The sequence below is a fragment of the Mesocricetus auratus genome, unplaced genomic scaffold (genome assembly GCF_017639785.1).
Source record: "Mesocricetus auratus isolate SY011 unplaced genomic scaffold, BCM_Maur_2.0 Super-Scaffold_100031, whole genome shotgun sequence".
In the NCBI taxonomy this organism is placed as follows: domain Eukaryota; kingdom Metazoa; phylum Chordata; class Mammalia; order Rodentia; family Cricetidae; genus Mesocricetus; species Mesocricetus auratus.
Genome location: NW_024429212.1, coordinates 5,789,011 through 5,808,206, shown reverse-complemented (window position 1 = coordinate 5,808,206; position 19,196 = coordinate 5,789,011). Strand labels below are relative to the sequence as shown.

The window sequence follows — 19,196 nt, the reverse complement described above, 5'->3', positions numbered from 1 at the left end:
AGCCTGCTTTCCGGCGGGTCAAGGGATAAAGGCCTCCTGTTCTCAGAGAGCGTAGAGACTTTTACCAAGAGCAGGTGAGCCAGGCTGCACCGTGGGGCAGAGACTTTGACTCTCGGTGCAATGGACAAGGAGTGGGCAGGCAGGGTACCCTTGTCTAGGAACCAGCAAGGACCTCCAGACCAGTCTGGTGGAGGGGACTTCTGGGTGTCACTATTCATGGCAGAGCCAAATAACTGCTCCATTCTTGGATATGGCCTGGGTCCCTTCACCTAGGAGTAACCCAAGGGCCCTAAGCAGATGTTAGAGATGTGCTAAGGGCCCGAGGGCCGAGGCTCTGCCCCAGATTTACCATACTTTGATCTTCAAGCCCAGCACATCAAACAACTAAGGTGTCACCAGGCTAAGCAGCTGCCTACAGGGCCAAGTAGCAAGCCAGGGCAGATGTCCCACCACTGGAAGCCTGAGAGCACTGCTCCTAAAACATAACAGCCCTGCAGCCCTGCTCCTGTCTCCATCACGCACTAGACTGTGGGGGTGTGCGCCGTGATCAAGGGGTACCGTGCATCCACTGGAGGGCCTGCAGTTGGGTCCCAAGGAGTCACAGCTATGACGGTGCCGGTGCTTCTTGGGAGTATGGGCCAATCAGCGATGCCCTCTTCCCAAGAGAATGCTCTTTGTCCCCTCGGATTAGGGGCTGAAAAATGGCACCCGAGCAACAGTGGGTTGGGCGCACGGCACCGGACAGCACTAAATACTCAGCCGGGTTCATGGCCAGAGAGCTGAAAGTCTCTACCATACCTTGAGTGTGGGGCATTGCTACGGAAGAGGATGCTTCTAGAAGACTGGGTGAATCTTTCTGTCATCTTTGCCAGTCCTAAAGAGCACACCCATATGACCAAGAGGGAGGAAGCTTCACTGAGAACATATGTATGTTGGAACCATGAGGGCTGCTGGTGTCTCCCACCCCAATGTTGGAGGCTCCTGCTGGCAAGTTTGATCATTTGATGGCCAGCATGTTCCCCAAACAACTTAGATGGATTTAGGAATCCACAGGGGGAGGACATGGTGCATACTAACCTTTACAGGAGACTTGGTTTCTATAGCAACAGAGCAGGAAGACCCATACAGGATCCACATGGTACCCAGAAAGATCAGTAACATCAGAGGAGATGGGCTCTACAGGGGTTGCCAAAGCCTCAGGGACTCAAATGAGACTGCTCAGAAAATAGCCTGGAGGAAGAGACCCACCGGATGCCAGCAGGCTTTCCCACGGTACCAGTGAGAAGACAGCTCCCATGGTTTCTAAAACTGATCCGAGATCTGAGGGTAGCTAGTAATGTGACCCCCAAACAGCTGTGGCTGTGATTGCCATGGCTACCTCAACAATTTGGGGGATGGAGCCTGTTTAAGCGATACCGCTCCTAACTTGGCTATCAAACTCTGAGCAACTCACCGAATTTCAAGTTTGTCTACGTCTTCCTCCTCAAAGTCAAAGTGGGACTTTTTGCTGTAGCTGCAGGGTCTGGTCACCTGGAGTCAGAAGGGGATAAATAATATCAGACACATCTGCCAGAAAACTTGGCATCCCACAACCCAAGGAAGGACCATGCAACTTGCCCATAAGAATAGACCCGTGTGGGGGGGGGGGGGTGTGGGGGTGTGGGGGGGGTGGGGTGAGGGTTTCTAGACTAGGACCTTGCCCTGAGGTCACATTAAACCATGGCAGGAACTGATTTCTCAAGATGCAGCAGGAACATGTGCAGCTTTTTCCATCTCTAAACTGCCCATTGAGTTCATGACCTCGCAGGCCCCCAAGGCCTCTGGTCCTAATGTCATGAGACAGGAAGCCAGACCCACAGGACAGTAACCTGAGTTTTCATAGTTTCCTTTTTACCCACAAGAAAGTATGGACGATGCCCCGCCCCCAACACACACAGTAGGTCCTGCAATAGGGACCAGTCATAACTCTTCTGGCGGCTGGACCTGTCTTCCAACCTTAGCAAGAAGTTTTGGAGTGTTTACACCCTGAGAGAAGTCAGAAAACTGAACGGTAGCTTAGAACGGCTGAGCTACTGCAATGTATCAGGTAGAGGAGGGCTGATGGTGTATCCTGGCAGAATGTTTGCCCAGCACGCACAAAGTAATGGGCTCCACCCCAGCACCATATTAACATGGCCCAATGACTCGTGCCTATAACCACAGCACTCAGAAGGCGGAGGCAGGAGGATCAGAAGTTCAAAGTCTCCTCAGCCATATAGTGAGTTCGAAGCCAGCCTGAGATACTCAGGACCCTATCTAAAACAAATAATCAGGGGCGACTGGAATTCAGGCTCAGAGTAATGGCCAGGGAGTTGGCTCTGCTTTGACCACAGGAGTGTACAAACGATGCTGCCTCACTCGGTCCTTGGCAAGGGTTGGGGGAGGCTTTCTGCTCCAAACCCTAATCTAGAACTTGACATGCATGTTCCTTAACCCGCGTGCTTTGGCTTACTGGATAATGAGGCAATGGTGAACGCCAACGCCACCTGCCTCCCTCCTGAACACCACACCTGTCAACACACCTGAGACACGGTCATCGTCCTACGCCAACCTGTCCTGATGCCACTTTGTCCCTATTGCCTCTTTGACTTCCCACTCAGGATGGAGGTACAGCCCACAGTGATTCTCAGGGAAGCATGCCCCAGGCAGGCTCCAGGCTTCCCGTCACTCTCCCCAGCGAGGAGGAGCTCAGGTAAGCCTAGGGAGAAAGCCATCTGGAAGCTACCTTCTACTAAAACCCATGCCCGGTGAGAGGTTACACAGTCAGCCAGGCAGTGTACTTTCTTCCCAAGGCCCACCCCCGCCCCCAAGCCTGTCCCCAACTTCAGCCAACCAGTGACAAAAAACCCTGGCAAGTCTTGTAAACCGGGTGTGGCTGCTGACTCATAGGGCTGACAGACAGCAGCACCTCGAGTCTGGGTCTGGGAGGAGCAGGGACCCCACCTGCCTTTGGAAGTCTGGTGAGCAACCCGCACCATGGTTCTCAAGCTTCTCCGCGACACTGAGCTAACCCAATGGGCTGGAACTCACGCCTTTAGCAAGTAATTAGACATGCACAGCCCAGAGACGCAGGGTCTTCCATAGTAGAAACAGGCGAGGAATGAGGTTGTTACCAGAGGTGTCACAGGAGTCCGTCCGCACTCAAGCCATATTGTAACAGCCCAGTGAAGCCACTTTGGGCACCCAGACAAGGACAGGCATCCCCGGCTTTGGTGTTCAATTCCTACTAAACTCTCACACTTTCTGACCACACGTTCATGGCTCCTGGGAGAGCCTGCTGAGGCCCCAGTGCCGTCCCCCTCCCCGTGATGTCTTCACCTGCCTTTATGGCAAGGGTTTCCTAGCCTTGCAGAGCACTGCTACTCCCCTCCACCCCCACCCCTGCACCCTCCAGGCCGCAGACATGCCTTCAGGCTCTGACTGCCTGATTCCACTGCACTCTTATTCATGAAGGTTCCCAGAGCCCCCGCAGCTCTGACAGTAACAGTGTCAGGTTGGGAGCCCTGCTCAGGCTATTCAGCATTCCACACATGAGAAGCCCTGCCCTCCTCGGCCGCACAGCAGGACTCTGTGCCACCCAAGTTGGGTGGCTTTGGTGTTTCAATTTAGTAAGCGCGTTTATGTGTCTGCTTTATAATGTGTGTACTTGCGTGTGTGCAGGCCAAAAGCTGATGTAGGACACTCTTTCCTCAACCACTCCCCACCTTTATTTTCTGACAGGGTCTTTTTCACTGGACCAGAGCTCGTTGATTGGTCAGGCTGGCTGGCCAATGGGCTTCAGGGATCCACCTGTCTCCTCACCCTAAGAAATGGAATTACCATTGTGCAATGCCCTGGATATTTAGGAGGCCTCTGGGGATCTGAACTCAGATCTCTAAGCATGCATAGCACATACTGACTCATCTCCCCAAGTCCTAGGTTTTTTGTGTTTTGTTTTATTTATTTAGTTATTTGGTTTTTATTTCTAAATTAAGGACTAGCTATTTAACACTCATTGGTCTGAAAAGTTGCTATATAGTCCAGGCTGTCCTTAAACTTGTGGTCTTTCTGCTTCTGACTCTTGAGTTGCAGATGTTGGGCCACGGCGCTGGTCTGTAGCCCAGCACAGCATGAGCTATGAGACGCCTACATTTTTGCCTTTCCTTCCTGCTATGCGGCAGGCTCTGAAGACAGAACTAAGGCCTCACCTGTCCCCCTCACTCCAGAACCTGGTTCTAAAGGATAAACAGGAGAGCGATACCCAGACTGAGAGGGAGCCTGCTGCCCTGAGCAGCTCCAGCCTCACCCTTCACGACTCTGGCTCTAAGAGGCCCCAGCACGCTCTGGGCTGAATCATTTCCCCTTTTTGCTCAAACCCTCACGTTTCCGGAGAAATGAACCTCACCCTGCTTGGGGAAACTGTGGTGAACAGCCAGGAAAACAAAAGCCCCAAGGGGCAAACAAACAACCAAAACCCAATTCAATCTGCCCCTTCCACCTTGAGCCAGCTGGTCCAGGAAGAGACACGTGGCTCTTCTCCCCTGAGAGGGAGGGAAGCTCCCAGGGAATCAAACACTGTCCCATCTGAGGATCCCTGGGCCGGGCCTGGTCCCGAGACACTGTCGGGTGGCTCAGACTGAGACTCACTGAGACCCAGTCACAGCGCCAAGGCTCCAAGTTCTTCCCACGGAAGCACCGACCTCGAAATAAAACACCTCGTCAAAGTGGGGGTTGTTCGTTTTCTTCTTCACCTTCGTCTTCTTTGCCTCAGACCTGTAGTGAAGAAACGGAGAGTTAGGCTGTCGGTTCCAGATGGGCCTGAGACCGAGCTGTCAAACGCACAGTTGTTTGCCCCCTTTATTTATCTCACGAGTATTGTCTGTCTCCACCTCCAGATGGTATGTAAAACAGGGACCTTTTCTGAGCCCAAAATACCGGGTAAGGAGGCTCACGAAGGCTTTCTGAGAAACAGACCTCACCGCAATAAGTCCACAGAGCACATCCCACCTCAAAGTGCACCATGCCCACCCCGCTGGGAAGGAGGCCAGCCTCTTGTCTCCAGAGCTCAACCTGGCCATTCCCTGTGCCCCAATCCAGAACTGAACCCCAGGCAGAGTAGATGTCAGAAAGACAACTTGCCTGAAGGGTCCAGCCAACGTCACTGTGGCGTAAGGGTCGCACTGCCCATTCACAATGGGAAGGCCTTGGCACTCGAAGATGCTAAGACAAAGAAGACAGCAGTCAGGGAAAGGACATGGAGGTCACAGCAGACCGAGGTAGTGCTTCCTGGGCCAGGAGTTCTATGGCCTGGAAAGTTCTGGAAAGGATGTGAATTAGCAACGACAAAGCAACGTGGAAGGTAGGTAGAGAGCCGGTGGCCTTCACAAGATTGCCCCTTCTAGGGTATTGAGCCCTGTGACCACCAGTCACGCCCCTTCGCTGCACCTCAGTGACAGCTGAGTACCGCGGTGTCACCTCAGGGTCAACACCGCCCTCTGCTGCTGAGAGGCCTGCATTTACAACCCCTTTGTGGAGGCCTCTACACCGCCCTGGCCTTCCTATAGCAAAAGTCCTGGGCCTGGGATCCCAGGCGGGAGATTTACGTAACGGTCATGGCTGACACAGCACCAGGCCTGGAGCGCCATGTCTCCACCACTCTTCGCCTGCCTGCTGACTGTGTCTCTAGGTGCTTAGTTCCACTCTGCACGGACAGACGCTTGGAGCGGATACTCGGCTCTGTGAAGCTCGGATCAAATATCCAGAGTTTCTGCCGCTGGTTATTAAAGAGCAGGGTTGCTGAACGCAAGCTCTGAACCGTGGTTACCGTTCTGATTTGGTCGGTTTTGTTCTATGCCTTTTGAGGGAGGCTACACCTTCCTCCAGGTGGTTCGCAATTTACAGAGCTGCAACCCTCTTTCTGTCTGCACTGTGTGCTCTGGGCAATTACAAGGCTCTTCCCTGGGCTAGAGGGATGCAAGTGGTTCTTAGACACATGTAGGCCCAGAAGACTTTCAGAGGCCTTCTACACGTGATGAGATTCCTTCCGTATCAAATACCCCATGCCACAGCTCCCCTCGGCTTGTGCTGCCATCAGCTAGTTGGAAGCAGAGTCAGAGACTCCATGTCTGAAGATGCATCCCTCCTCAGGGGGATCAGAGCTGTCCCCCAAGAATTGCTTCTAGTGGATGTATACACGTGTGTGTGTGTGTGTGTGTGTGTGTGTGTGTGTGTGTGCACGCGTGCGCGAATTTATACACAGTGCATCCTTGGTTTGTATGAGCCCAGTTCCTGCAACTCAATCAGTGTGGTCGGGGTCTCTAAAGGAGTGAGACAGCTACTATAGGAGACACAGGACAGCTGCTGGCCCGGGAAGGCCACGGAGGCCACCTGAGCGGGAGTCTCCATCTAATGCAAACGTGTTTTATGGGATCCCACTGTTAAGCATTAGGCCCCACAGACACAACCCCATTGTGGACAGACTGGGACGGAGTGGCTTGGACAGACTGGGACGGAGTGACTTTCTCAGCCTGTGGCATAGATGGAACATGTCAGTTTGCCCTGCTGCAGTGTTCGTATGTGTCTGCAGAGCACGGCTCCATCCTCTCTCCCGCTCACGCAGAGATGGGTGGGAAAGCCTATGCTCCCCAGGCCAATATGAGACCGGCCTGCAATGGCCGCAGTAGCCTCAGACCAGAAAGAGACCATCACATGCAGGGGTGTCACTCAGAATAAAAGCCAGCTGGCTGCCTCTGCCCCTCATGGTGCAGGGCAAACAGAGCCTCCCGTTTCAGCTGTCCACACTAAGAGTACCGTCACTACGGTCTCATTTTCAAAGGCTTATTTTGTTTTTATGGGTGTCCATGAGTGTGTCCATGCACATGTGTGTGGGCACCTGTGGAGGCTGGAAGAAGGCACTGGATTCTGTAGATGCGGAGTTTGTGACCGCTAGGAACCAAACGCTGGTCCTCTGCAGGAGCAGCAAATGCTCTCAACCCCCTCTCCAGCCCAGCGCGGGGACCCTTGAGATTCAGAGGCCAGGTTCTTTTGACTTAAAATCAGGGATAGTCCCACAGTGTGCACCACCCTTGTCTAAACCCAGCTTTACATGAATCAAGGTTCACCAACACAGCGCACGATCTGTGTGACAGAGAAAGATAGTAAAATGTTCACCATGTCCCCGCCACCACTGATAAGCCATTCCTAAAGCTTGTGAGGGGAAATTTAAATCACAGTTAAGTTCCCAAATCCAGAGTTTTAAGTGCAAGAACAAGCATTCCGTGTTTAGTTTTTACGGGCTTTGCTTTTCAACTGAACCCTCAAAATGGGCCTAGGCTGCATCGGCGTGGAGAAGCTCAGGGACTGTAGCACCACATACCAGAGAACTCGCCAGGGACATACACTGTGTGACGATGTCTCACTGTGTGACGATGTCTCACTGTGTGGAGATGTCTCACTGTGTGGAGATGTCTCACTGTGTGACGATGTCTCACTGTGTGACGATGTGTCACTGTGTGGAGATGTCTCACTGTGTGAAGATGTCTCACTGTGTGATGATGTCTCACTGTGTGACGATGTCTCACTGTGTGGAGATGTGTCACTGTGTGACGATGTCTCACTGTGTGGAGATGTCTCACTGTGTGGAGATGTGTCACTGTGTGATGATGTCTCACTGTGTGGAGATGTCTCACTGTGTGACGATGTCTCACTGTGTGGAGATGTCTCACTGTGTGGAGATGTCTCACTGTGTGGAGATGTGTCACTGTGTGATGATGTCTCACTGTGTGGAGATGTCTCACTGTGTGGAGATGTCTCACTGTGTGATGATGTCTCACTGTGTGGAGATGTCTCACTGTGTGGAGATGTCTCACTGTGTGGAGATGTGTCACTGTGTGATGATGTCTCACTGTGTGGAGATGTCTCACTGTGTGGAGATGTCTCACTGTGTGATGATGTCTCACTGTGTGGAGATGTCTCACTGTGTGATGATGTCTCACTGTGTGATGATGTCTCACTGTGTGATGATGTCTCACTGTGTGGAGATGTCTCACTGTGTGGAGATGTCTCACTGTGTGGAGATGTCTCACTGTGTGGAGATGTCTCACTGTGTGGAGATGTCTCACTGTGTGGAGATGTCTCACTGTGTGGAGATGTCTCACTGTGTGGAGATGTCTCACTGTGTGATGATGTCTCACTGTGTGGAGATGTCTCACTGTGTGGAGATGTCTCACTGTGTGGAGATGTCTCACTGTGTGGAGATGTCTCACTGTGTGGAGATGTCTCACTGTGTGATGATGTCTCACTGTGTGGAGATGTCTCACTGTGTGGAGATGTCTCACTGTGTGGAGATGTCTCACTGTGTGGAGATGTCTCACTGTGTGGAGATGTCTCACTGTGTGGAGATGTCTCACTGTGTGGAGATGTCTCACTGTGTGGAGATGTCTCACTGTGTGGAGATGTCTCACTGTGTGGAGATGTCTCACTGTGTGGAGATGTCTCACTGTGTGGAGATGTCTCACTGTGTGGAGATGTCTCACTGTGTGATGATGTCTCACTGTGTGATGATGTCTCACTGTGTGGAGATGTCTCACTGTGTGGAGATGTCTCACTGTGTGGAGATGTCTCACTGTGTGATGATGTCTCACTGTGTGGGGATGTCTCACTGTGTGGGGATGTCTCACTGTGTGGAGATGTCTCACTGTGTGATGATGTCTCACTGTGTGGAGATGTCTCACTGTGTGGAGATGTCTCACTGTGTGGAGATGTCTCACTGTGTGGAGATGTCTCACTGTGTGACGATGTCTCACTGTGTGGAGATGTCTCACTGTGTGGAGATGTCTCACTGTGTGGAGATGTCTCACTGTGTGGAGATGTCTCACTGTGTGGAGATGTCTCACTGTGTGGAGATGTCTCACTGTGTGGAGATGTCTCACTGTGTGGAGATGTCTCACTGTGTGATGATGTGTCACTGTGTGATGATGTCTCACTGTGTGGAGATGTCTCACTGTGTGGAGATGTCTCACTGTGTGGAGATGTCTCACTGTGTGGAGATGTCTCACTGTGTGATGATGTCTCACTGTGTGGAGATGTCTCACTGTGTGGAGATGTCTCACTGTGTGGAGATGCCTCACTGTGTGGAGATGTGTCACTGTGTGATGATGTCTCACTGTGTGATGATGTCTCACTGTGTGGAGATGTCTCACTGTGTGGAGATGTCTCACTGTGTGGAGATGTCTCACTGTGTGGAGATGTCTCACTGTGTGGAGATGTCTCACTGTGTGGAGATGTCTCACTGTGTGGAGATGTCTCACTGTGTGGAGATGTCTCACTGTGTGGAGATGTCTCACTGTGTGGAGATGTCTCACTGTGTGATGATGTCTCACTGTGTGACGATGTCTCACTGTGTGGAGATGTCTCACTGTGTGGAGATGTCTCACTGTGTGGAGATGTCTCACTGTGTGGAGATATCTCACTGTGTGGAGATGTCTCACTGTGTGGAGATGTCTCACTGTGTGGAGATGTCTCACTGTGTGATGATGTCTCACTATGTGGAGATGTCTCACTGTGTGGAGATGTCTCACTGTGTGGAGATGTCTCACTGTGTGGAGATGTCTCACTGTGTGATGATGTCTCACTGTGTGATGATGTCTCACTGTGTGATGATGTCTCACTGTGTGGAGATGTCTCACTGTGTGGAGATGTGTCACTGTGTGGAGATGTCTCACTGTGTGATGATGTCTCACTGTGTGATGATGTCTCACTGTGTGGAGATGTCTCACTGTGTGATGATGTCTCACTATGTGGAGATGTCTCACTGTGTGACGATGTCTCACTGTGTGGAGATGTCTCACTGTGTGATGATGTCTCACTGTGTGGAGATGTGTCACTGTGTGGAGATGTGTCACTGTGTGGAGATGTCTCACTGTGTGATGATGTCTCACTGTGTGATGATGCCTCACTGTGTGGAGATGTCTCACTGTGTGGAGATGTCTCACTGTGTGATGATGTCTCACTGTGTGGAGATGTCTCACTGTGTGGAGATGTCTCACTGTGTGATGATGTCTCACTGTGTGATGATGTCTCACTGTGTGGAGATGTCTCACTGTGTGGAGATGTCTCACTGTGTGGAGATGTGTCACTGTGTGATGATGTCTCACTGTGTGGTGATGTCTCACTGTGTGGAGATGTCTCACTGTGTGGAGATGTCTCACTGTGTGGAGATGTCTCACTGTGTGGAGATGTCTCACTGTGTGGAGATGTCTCACTGTGTGGAGATGTCTCACTGTGTGGAGATGTCTCACTGTGTGGAGATGTCTCACTGTGTGGAGATGTCTCACTGTGTGGAGATGTCTCACTGTGTGGAGATGTCTCACTGTGTGGAGATGTCTCACTGTGTGGAGATGTCTCACTGTGTGGAGATGTCTCACTGTGTGATGATGTCTCACTGTGTGGAGATGTCTCACTGTGTGGAGATGTCTCACTGTGTGGAGATGTCTCACTGTGTGGAGATGTCTCACTGTGTGGAGATGTCTCACTGTGTGATGATGTCTCACTGTGTGATGATGTCTCACTGTGTGGAGATGTCTCACTGTGTGGAGATGTCTCACTGTGTGGAGATGTCTCACTGTGTGGAGATGTCTCACTGTGTGGAGATGTCTCACTGTGTGGAGATGTCTCACTGTGTGGAGATGTCTCACTGTGTGGAGATGTCTCACTGTGTGGAGATGTCTCACTGTGTGGAGATGTCTCACTGTGTGGAGATGTCTCACTGTGTGGAGATGTCTCACTGTGTGATGATGTCTCACTGTGTGGAGTTGTCTCACTGTGTGATGATGTCTCACTGTGTGGAGATGTCTCACTGTGTGGAGATGTCTCACTGTGTGGAGAAGACTCACTGTGTGGAGATGTCTCACTGTGTGGAGAAGTCTCACTGTGTGATGATGTCTCACTGTGTGATGATGTCTCACTGTGTGGAGATGTGTCTCACTGTGTGGAGATGTGTCACCCTGTGGAGATGTCTCACTGTGTGACGATGTCTCACTGTGTGGAGGTGTCTCACTGTGTGGAGATGTCTCACTGTGTGGAGATGTCTCACTGTGTGATGATGTCTCACTGTGTGAAGATGTCTCACTGTGTGGAGATGTCTCACTGTGTGATGATGTCTCACTGTGTGATGATGTCTCACTGTGTGATGATGTCTCACTGTGTGGAGATGTCTCACTGTGTGGGGATGTGTCACTGTGTGATGATGTCTCACTGTGTGGAGATGTCTCACTGTGTGGAGATGTCTCACTGTGTGGAGATGTCTCCCTGTGTGGAGATGTCTCACTGTGTGATGATGTCTCACTGTGTGGAGATGTCTCACTGTGTGGAGATGCCTCACTGTGTGAAGATGCCTTACTGTGTGGAGATGTCTCACTGTGTGAAGATGTCTCAGGAGTTACTATCTGCACCAATTCCTGAACACGGCCGGCACTGAAAGCTTGGGTCGCATTGCTGCACTGAGAGCTAGAGCAGACAACGCAGGATGCTAACCTCCATCCCTTCCCATCTTTGTTGGGCAGCTGAAGGTGTGTCCAGTGGCCACTACAAGACTAGTTCCTTAGAGTCTCTTCTCAGGGTCACAAACAGACCTTTTTTCTCTTATCTGAGGCCTGCTCACAGCTCCTGGAACACAGCAACCACACTCGGGGCGATGAAATGAAGCCAATAGCCGATAGTCACCGTTTCACTGTGTGGTGTTCTGTCTCATTAGGACACAGCACAAGGCCTCAACAGAACCGCGGCCAGACAGATGTCCATTCTTTGTCAGTTACCTGGCCTCAACTATTTTGTTACAGTAACAGAACACAGACGGCGACATTCCTAATCACCAGAGCTCTCTTCTACTTAGCCAGCTACATGGAAGACTCTCCAAGACACAGCTTGGGTCCCTTGCAGAGGGAGACAGAGTCAAGGAGACCTGAAAACCAGCAGGACAGGAGTGATGTACGGGCTACTCTGCACATGGTATAAGAGAGGAAACAAAGAATCTGTCTAGTACATTTAGGCCTGGTCTGAAGGGCAGGTCTCAACTGGTGTGCACACCCAGGGCCACTACACTGTTATACACTGGGAACTAACATTAGCTCGGAGAGCACGTCACACGTCTAAACGTGCCCATGTGACCTCACTGTTGTCACCTAACTGCCTGCACATCAGCTTGCTTCCATTCCTAGCTCTGGAAGGTAGTGCCCCAACTCTTAGCTGAAGGATGGAGCTGAACGTGTCGGGCTACCTTCAGGAGTCTCATATCACACTGGGGGTGGGCATCAGCTCCATCAAACACAGGAGGGGTGAAAAAGACAACCTCTGGGGAAACAAGGTATGCACTTATCTCCTTGGGTGACTTACCGCGCAGCGAGCTTGTGGCAGACAACACCGGTGTCTGTAATGACCTCGCTCAGCCTCAGCTCCAGGTGGACCTTGCCCTGCAAGGCACAAGGACAGTGTCACAAGTAGACAAGGCTTGTAGAAAATCTGGGGCCCTTCGAGTGGCTGGCACTTGTGTCATTAGGTACCTAACCTAGGCTCAGACACTAAGAGAACAGGTACGGCCCGCTGGTCTTAGACTGGCTCCAAGTTAATGGGTTCAAGAGTGTTAAAAAAACAGAAGGGCATTTGGGCACTGCCCTAGAAGTGCAGTGAGTGCAGGACATATTGGAAGGCACAGTAAGTAAGGTCCTCCCAAGAGGGTCACATCCTCCATGCAGAGGCCAGAGCATGTAAATCCTGTTCTTCACGAAGAATGCTAATATTCATGGATGCTTCTAGAAGGGCAACATGTAGCCGTCAACACAAATGTCCTGTTGTTTATCTATACACAGTCACCCTATGAGAATGTGGAGGGAATGGCTTAGAGAAAAAGGCCTGTTCCCCAGCAGGCTCCCCATGGTACATGGGACTTCCCATAGGCTGGGTGCACATAGATGTTAAGCCAAGATATCTGTAATTAGAGACAGGGAGGCTAAACCAGGCAGTCTCCAAGGCGTCTAGTGATGGAAACCTTTGGGCTATAGAGTCATCAAACATTGCCTTGCCTATGAGAGTCCAAAACTGTTAACTTTTGTTTACAACAAACATATCCCCCCTTCCCATATCACTGTTAGCTAGACTTTTACCTTATCAAGTGTAATTCTGCAGGAGCCCCCCAGGAACTACTCAGTGACCTCATTTAGGTTTAACATCCCTTCAAAGACAGTCCCTTCAAACCTCACCCAAACCCGACATCCTATTGTAAAAACAATGAGCTGTGACTCTCCTTGAGGAACTTGTACCTACACTTGGGCGTTTCACTTTCTGTGACTCTGGGTGAGGGTCACACCCATGCTTTCAAGTGTGTCAAGATTACACCCGCGCTCTCAAGTGTGTCTTTCTCCTGAGCACCTTTCTCCTAACCTTCATGCTTAAGCCTGTATTCAAACAGCGTCATTAAATCCCAGCTCTGCCCCACACTAGCAAGTTCTGAAATTCTCTTTTATGTTAAAGCCACAAATCCTGATTTGACTTGAACTGAGGCCTCTAGAAGTCTAGGGAAATTTTAACCACCCCTAAAATGCTGACATAAGGTGTTCTGGTTGGTTTGTTTTCTGTTGCTGTTACTACCTTGACACAAAGATACACAAGTCTTATAAGAGAGAACCACAGTTGAGAAGAGGCTTCCATAAGATTGGCCTGTAGGTAAGCCTATGGCGCATTTTCTTAATCAACGATTGACACGGGAGAGCCCAACCCATTGTGGATCATGCCACCCCTGGGCAAGTGGTCCTTGGCTGTGTAAGAAAACAGGCTGAGTAACCATGAAGAGTAAGACAGCATCCTCCATGGCCTCTGCATCAGCTCCTGCCTCTAGGTTCCTGCCCTGGGTGATGGACTGTAAGCAGGGAGGTGGGATAAACCTGTTCTTCCCCAAGTTGCCATTGTCACAATAACAGGAGACCTAACTAAGACTGAAGGCCCAAGAAGGAGGGCACCAGCTTCCCCCACCCCTGCTGTTTGGTGGGAGGAAAATACCCAAATGGTAAGAACCACAATATCAAGGGCCTGAAGCTACCAAGACCCAAAGCCTGAGAGGCTCCTGGCTCAGACTGAAACATGGGCCAGAATTAGGAAGGGGAAATGGCCCTTCCAGGCACCAGCAGCCAGCCTTACCACCAACAGGCCATTTTCAGGACCCAGCTGTGAGCTGTTCCAATGGATGGAACACGGCTCATCTTTGGCCTCTGAAAGACAGAAGCACTAGGGTGAGGTAGATGACCCCACCGCCCACAGCTGATGGCAGCTGCCTTCCTGTTTCCTGTTTTTCCCACACACCAGCAGTGCCCTGAGACTCAGCACAAACACTCCTCACAAGGGCGGCTCCCACCTCAATGAGCAGTGGCTTCCGTTTCTAGAGGTCTGGGAGAGGCCAGAATGAGGTGAAACAGCAGACTACACCGTGACCCCTCTGCACCAAGAGGCTGCTCTGGGCAAGCCTGCGGGCCAGAAGTCATTCTGGTTCCATCCCTGCACATGATGGGCGTTTCCCAAAGGGCGAGGTGTCAGGGTGGAGGCTGGGAGGTGCCTCTTGCGCTGTGGGCATAACATTTCCCACCAGGTCTACACCCGTGCTTCAGCCCCTGCCACACCCTCTGCTCCCAGGTCCCACATCTGGGTCCAGCTAGCTCCCACACCACAGGTACAGATGCCCTCCTCCTTTTTCAGAGCTACTGAAAGACAGGCAGGTAGCCTTGAGTTCACTCCGCTCCCTGAGAGACGCCCTTCTGTGGTGCAGAGGGAAGGCTGGAAGTGGCCCCCCAGTCTTAAGCTGAGTACCAAGAAAGTCCACGCAGGAGGGCAGTGACAGCTGTGGTTCCACTGTGTGAGGTCCCCAGAGGAGCCAATCAGAGTTCCTAGACCTTGTCACACAGCAGGGAACACCCTACTGAGCTCACTGGGGACAAGGGAAGTACCTTTAGGGCCATTCATCAGATACGTTGGGGTGGAAACCACAGAGTTCACTCTCAGAACTCATGGGAACAAACTGGAAACTAGCAAGGAACAGGATGCTTGTTGATGACGACGACTTCTAAATACCACACGGGTAAAAAGAAGCCTCCAGAGGAATCTAAAAATATTTTTGGATAAATGAAACGAAAGTGTAGCTATTGAGAATTTGTGGGAGCCCCAGAAGCACTGTGTAAGAGGGAAATTCTGAGTGCTAGCTTCAAGTTCCGGAAAAGAGAGAGACCCAGAGCCTGCAACCTTAGAAGAACAGAATTAATCCCACGAAAGCAGAAATAGCCAAACCCCCGATTAGGAGTAAAAACACAAAAAACAAAAACAAAACCTGAAAGCAGGGTGTCAGAGGAAGTCAAAGCCCTGATCAGATTCTCTAAAGAGATGGTCGAGTGATAGGCCTGTAGGCAGACTACCAAAGCCAAAAGAGAAAGGCGCAGCTTCCCAAGACCACAATGAGGGTGTGCCCAACCTGAGTGTGCTATGCAAGTAAGACTGTGCAGCAAGCTGGCTGGGACACACCTACCTCTAAGGGTGTGAGCTGTGCCCTCTGGGAAACAATGACTACCAACACCGGTCACCAGGGGAACCGGCAAGGCTCCAGGAAGATATGTACCAGTCAGGTCTCTGCTGATTTCCCTCTGAACATGAAAACTCTGACTACATTTCAAGTTTATTAATTAAAACAATAAAATGCCAGCGGAATATTGATTTCTTCTCAGGTGATACCCCTCTCTATTAGCTGCCTCAGAGAATCGAGAACACTCCTGGCCAATCCCCCATGAGAAGGTGGGTCGTCGTGGGAGCGCACACTCCGCTCTGAACTGTCCCTGGCGGCCTGAGAGGCCACTAGAGCAGGGCAGGGAGACACGTGGAGCTGCTGTAGGTGAGATTTGTGGAGCAAAGACAGCCAGGCGAGCGAAAAGAAAGGCAGGGCTGGCCCAGGGGAGGAAGGCGGTCAATACTTCAGCCTCAGGCTCTCAAACCCTCCGAGACCAAAGTGGCCCTTGACCATGGACAACCACTGGCAACCTTTTGGATTATGTGACGCATCAGAGACAAGTCCCCAAATACGCGGGGGAGAGGTGGAATGTCCACCGCTTCATCCTCAAGATGGCGCTGGCCTCGGGCCTGTAGTGAGTTACAGATCTGTGATGAACATGCCATGAGTCCTGACTGCATCGCCTGTCCAAAAGCAGTTCTGGGGGTGGGGAGCACAGTAGGGGAGGACTCGGGAGAAGAAGAACCAGGGCCGTCCCTCCCTTGCCATTCAGAGCTGGAGGACCTTGGACACTGCAGGGTGCCCCTCCGGTTGGAGCCCCTGCCCTCTTGACTGGGCCACCCCTGAATCTGACATGTCCCTGTGAAGAGAGAGGCAGAAGTGACTGATCCTATATAACAAAGTGGCTAATCAGAGGTTTCTGAAAACTGTCGGTTCAGGAAGGAAGCAAGACATTTAGCCATCTTTTTCCTCCGTCTTTGTGACACATGGTCTCTTATGTGGGCCCAGTTCCCTCTGTCATAATGCATGATTCTTCCCTGTGAATTACAAAACAGGTGGGTACAAGAGCCCAAATGCCACTTTCTGCCCTTCTAGAAACTATAAATGTGACATTTCAAAACAAGCCACAGCTGTGGCGTAAAGATGGCGATTACAACTTAAAGGTCACGCTGAGAGGAGGAGCCATCTCCAGACAGCAGGCTCTCTGAGAATGGGATTCCAGCATCTCACACACTGGAGAGGCCCCAAGTCCTCTAGAGATTTGCTTATTCCTCCGCCCGGCCGTGGCAGCTTAGTCTTAATCTTTTCTCATTTTTTCTTTGAGGTTTCTTATATTTTATGTGTGGGGGTGCTTTGTCTGCATGCAGTGTCTGCAGAAGCCAGGAGAGGGCGTTGGTTCCCATGGAGCCGGAGTTACAGATGGCCACGGGCTGCTAAGTGGGTGCTGGGTCCTCTGGAAGAGCAGCCGAGGCATTTCATTGTTGACCCATCTTTCCAGTCAAGGTGCCAGGAGGCGAGAGGGCTAGAGGCACTGACGTAAGAGCCAGGGCTCAGAGGGAGAGAAACCCGCCCAGTGGAACTGCAGTCACTTCCTGGCACTGAGTCGGAAATCGCCCTCCAGACGTGAGACTGGCACATGCATCTATATTTACAACCTCGTGGTTCTGAGTCTTATTACAGTAGCTGTTGCGCAATTGTGTGCGCAGGATAAAGCTGCAAAGAAATCTAATAACCATCGGCTCCCGTGCTGCCCCTGGGTTAACAGATGTGTAAAATGTGGCCCAGCCATCCAGCCTCGGGAAGGCAGGGAATCCTGAGATACAGCAACACTCATGGACCCGGGACTTAATGCTCAGTGGAATGAGATAGTCTTTAGGGTTTTACTCACATGGGGTCTAAGCAAACTCGGTGCCCCCACCCTCTCCCTACTCCTGGCCCAGCAGAGTAGTGGATTCTGGGCCTGGGAACCTGTGTTTAAGGAGTTGGAAAGAGTTCTGGAGACAGATAGCGGAACGGCATAAATGCAGGAGCGCACGATGATACTGAACTGTACTTAGAAATGGTTAAGGTGGCAAGTTTCGTGAGACATATGTTTCACCACACTTAAAAACTGAACAGAGCGTGCGTGCGTGCGTGTGTGTGTGTGTGTGTGTGTGTGTGTGTGTGTGTGTGTGTACCAGTGAGATCACACAGGATAAGGGCACAGTCAGGTGACCTGTACCAGCCACACCAGGAGGAGCCACAGGGTTTCCCTTCTTTAGACAGGGAAAAGATAACACAGGAACCTCCTGCCGTGTTCCCTGTGGACTCCTGTTTGTAGCTTGCTATGAATCTACAGCCATTTAAAAATTAAATGCCTAATAAAAACCAAGAACTAGGAAATGTCACATTTGTCGGTGAAATCTAACTCAAGGGAAACCATGCCCAGAAAGGATTTATGCAGCTCCATGTGGGAGCTGAGCCGGCCTTGGCCTTGCGGATCTCATGGGAACGGGTCTGAAGCTCCCAGCAATGCAGTGCCCTTTGCAGAAGCCTTCCGAGCCATGGAAGGAAGGTGCGAATGCTCAGCTTCCTTTCCCACTACAGAGCCGCCATTGCTCCTATCGGTGATTATTTAGCTCTGGCGGTACAAGTGGGCTCCTGGGAGGCGGGGCCAATGAGTAGGGAAATTAGATGTGTCCCTCCATGGGTGGGGCTTCCCCAGGCCCATTTGCGGCTTGGCCATGTGAGTCTACCCTGTGCTCCACTGTCTCCTGTGCTGGTCTCACTGCCAATTGTGTGCTTGACCTTTGACCTTCTCGAGGAACCCTTTCCCCTGGGCATAGAGAGGCCAGGCTGAGGAGGAGAAACCCTGAGGTTTGGAGACACACAGGCTAGCCTGGCCTGTAGTGGACATACGGGACACCTGACTCAGAGCTTCTCCGGTTAACTGTTAGTAAATTCCTTCTGCTGAATGACAGCACCGGTCCTTACAGTATGACTGTTTCATGGATTTTTTTCCTCAGACCCCACCTACTCAGTATAAAAACAGCATCTGTCGCCATATCCTACAACGCACCCAGCACTTACTACAAGGCGACATGCAAGTCTCTGTAGCCTACAAAACCCCCATTTTACAGGTGAGGAACTGAGGCTCGCAGAGACTGGCCACTTAGTCATGCTACTCCTGAACATGGGAGCTGAGTCCTGACTGCGTCAGAACTGACCCGACTCCCAGGCATGCCATGACCACAGCAGAGTGGAAGACCACGGTGGCTGCTCTTTATCTAGGACCAGGGCTTAAGGCAGCCCCGCCGGCATGCACAGGCTTGCGCCCTGGGAGAGCGACCCTGCTGCACCCCTCTGACAGGCTGGCCCGAGAGTGGCCACGTTAAGGAGGGAATGGCCAAGCTACCACGTCTTTTGGGCTGCTCATCAAGGGTCAGGCGTGCTGGGCCTACTTTCTTAGCCCCCATGAGCTCTCTGTCCCTGGAAGCTGGCTGCTCGGTCCCAGAGGGCAAACTACCCAGGCAGGCCACGGGGAGGCTACTGAGGTGGCGGGAACCTGAATAGTCCCCGTGGCTCCGCTACTCTCACCCAGAATAGCAGCATGGAGCCCTGCTCGGGTTTACTATCTGCTCCTTGCCTTCCGTGCGCCACCTCC

At 51.6% G+C, this 19,196-nt stretch overlaps 1 protein-coding gene across 3 annotated transcripts in view; it reads right to left on the bottom strand.

Moving 5' to 3' along the window:
* Nucleotides 1-19,196, bottom strand: part of Rasa3 (RAS p21 protein activator 3) — a 108,332-nt gene that overhangs the window by 23,167 nt on the left and 65,969 nt on the right. For all 3 annotated transcript variants that reach the window (XM_005082618.4, XM_040733589.1, XM_021234405.2), the window contains 4 exons: nt 12,409-12,485; nt 5,158-5,238; nt 4,719-4,791; nt 1,454-1,530 (listed from right to left, as the gene is read on the bottom strand). In XM_005082618.4, the coding sequence (XP_005082675.1) occupies nt 1,454-1,530; nt 4,719-4,791; nt 5,158-5,238; nt 12,409-12,485 (308 nt within the window). The remainder of the gene's footprint in view (nt 1-1,453; nt 1,531-4,718; nt 4,792-5,157; nt 5,239-12,408; nt 12,486-19,196) is intronic.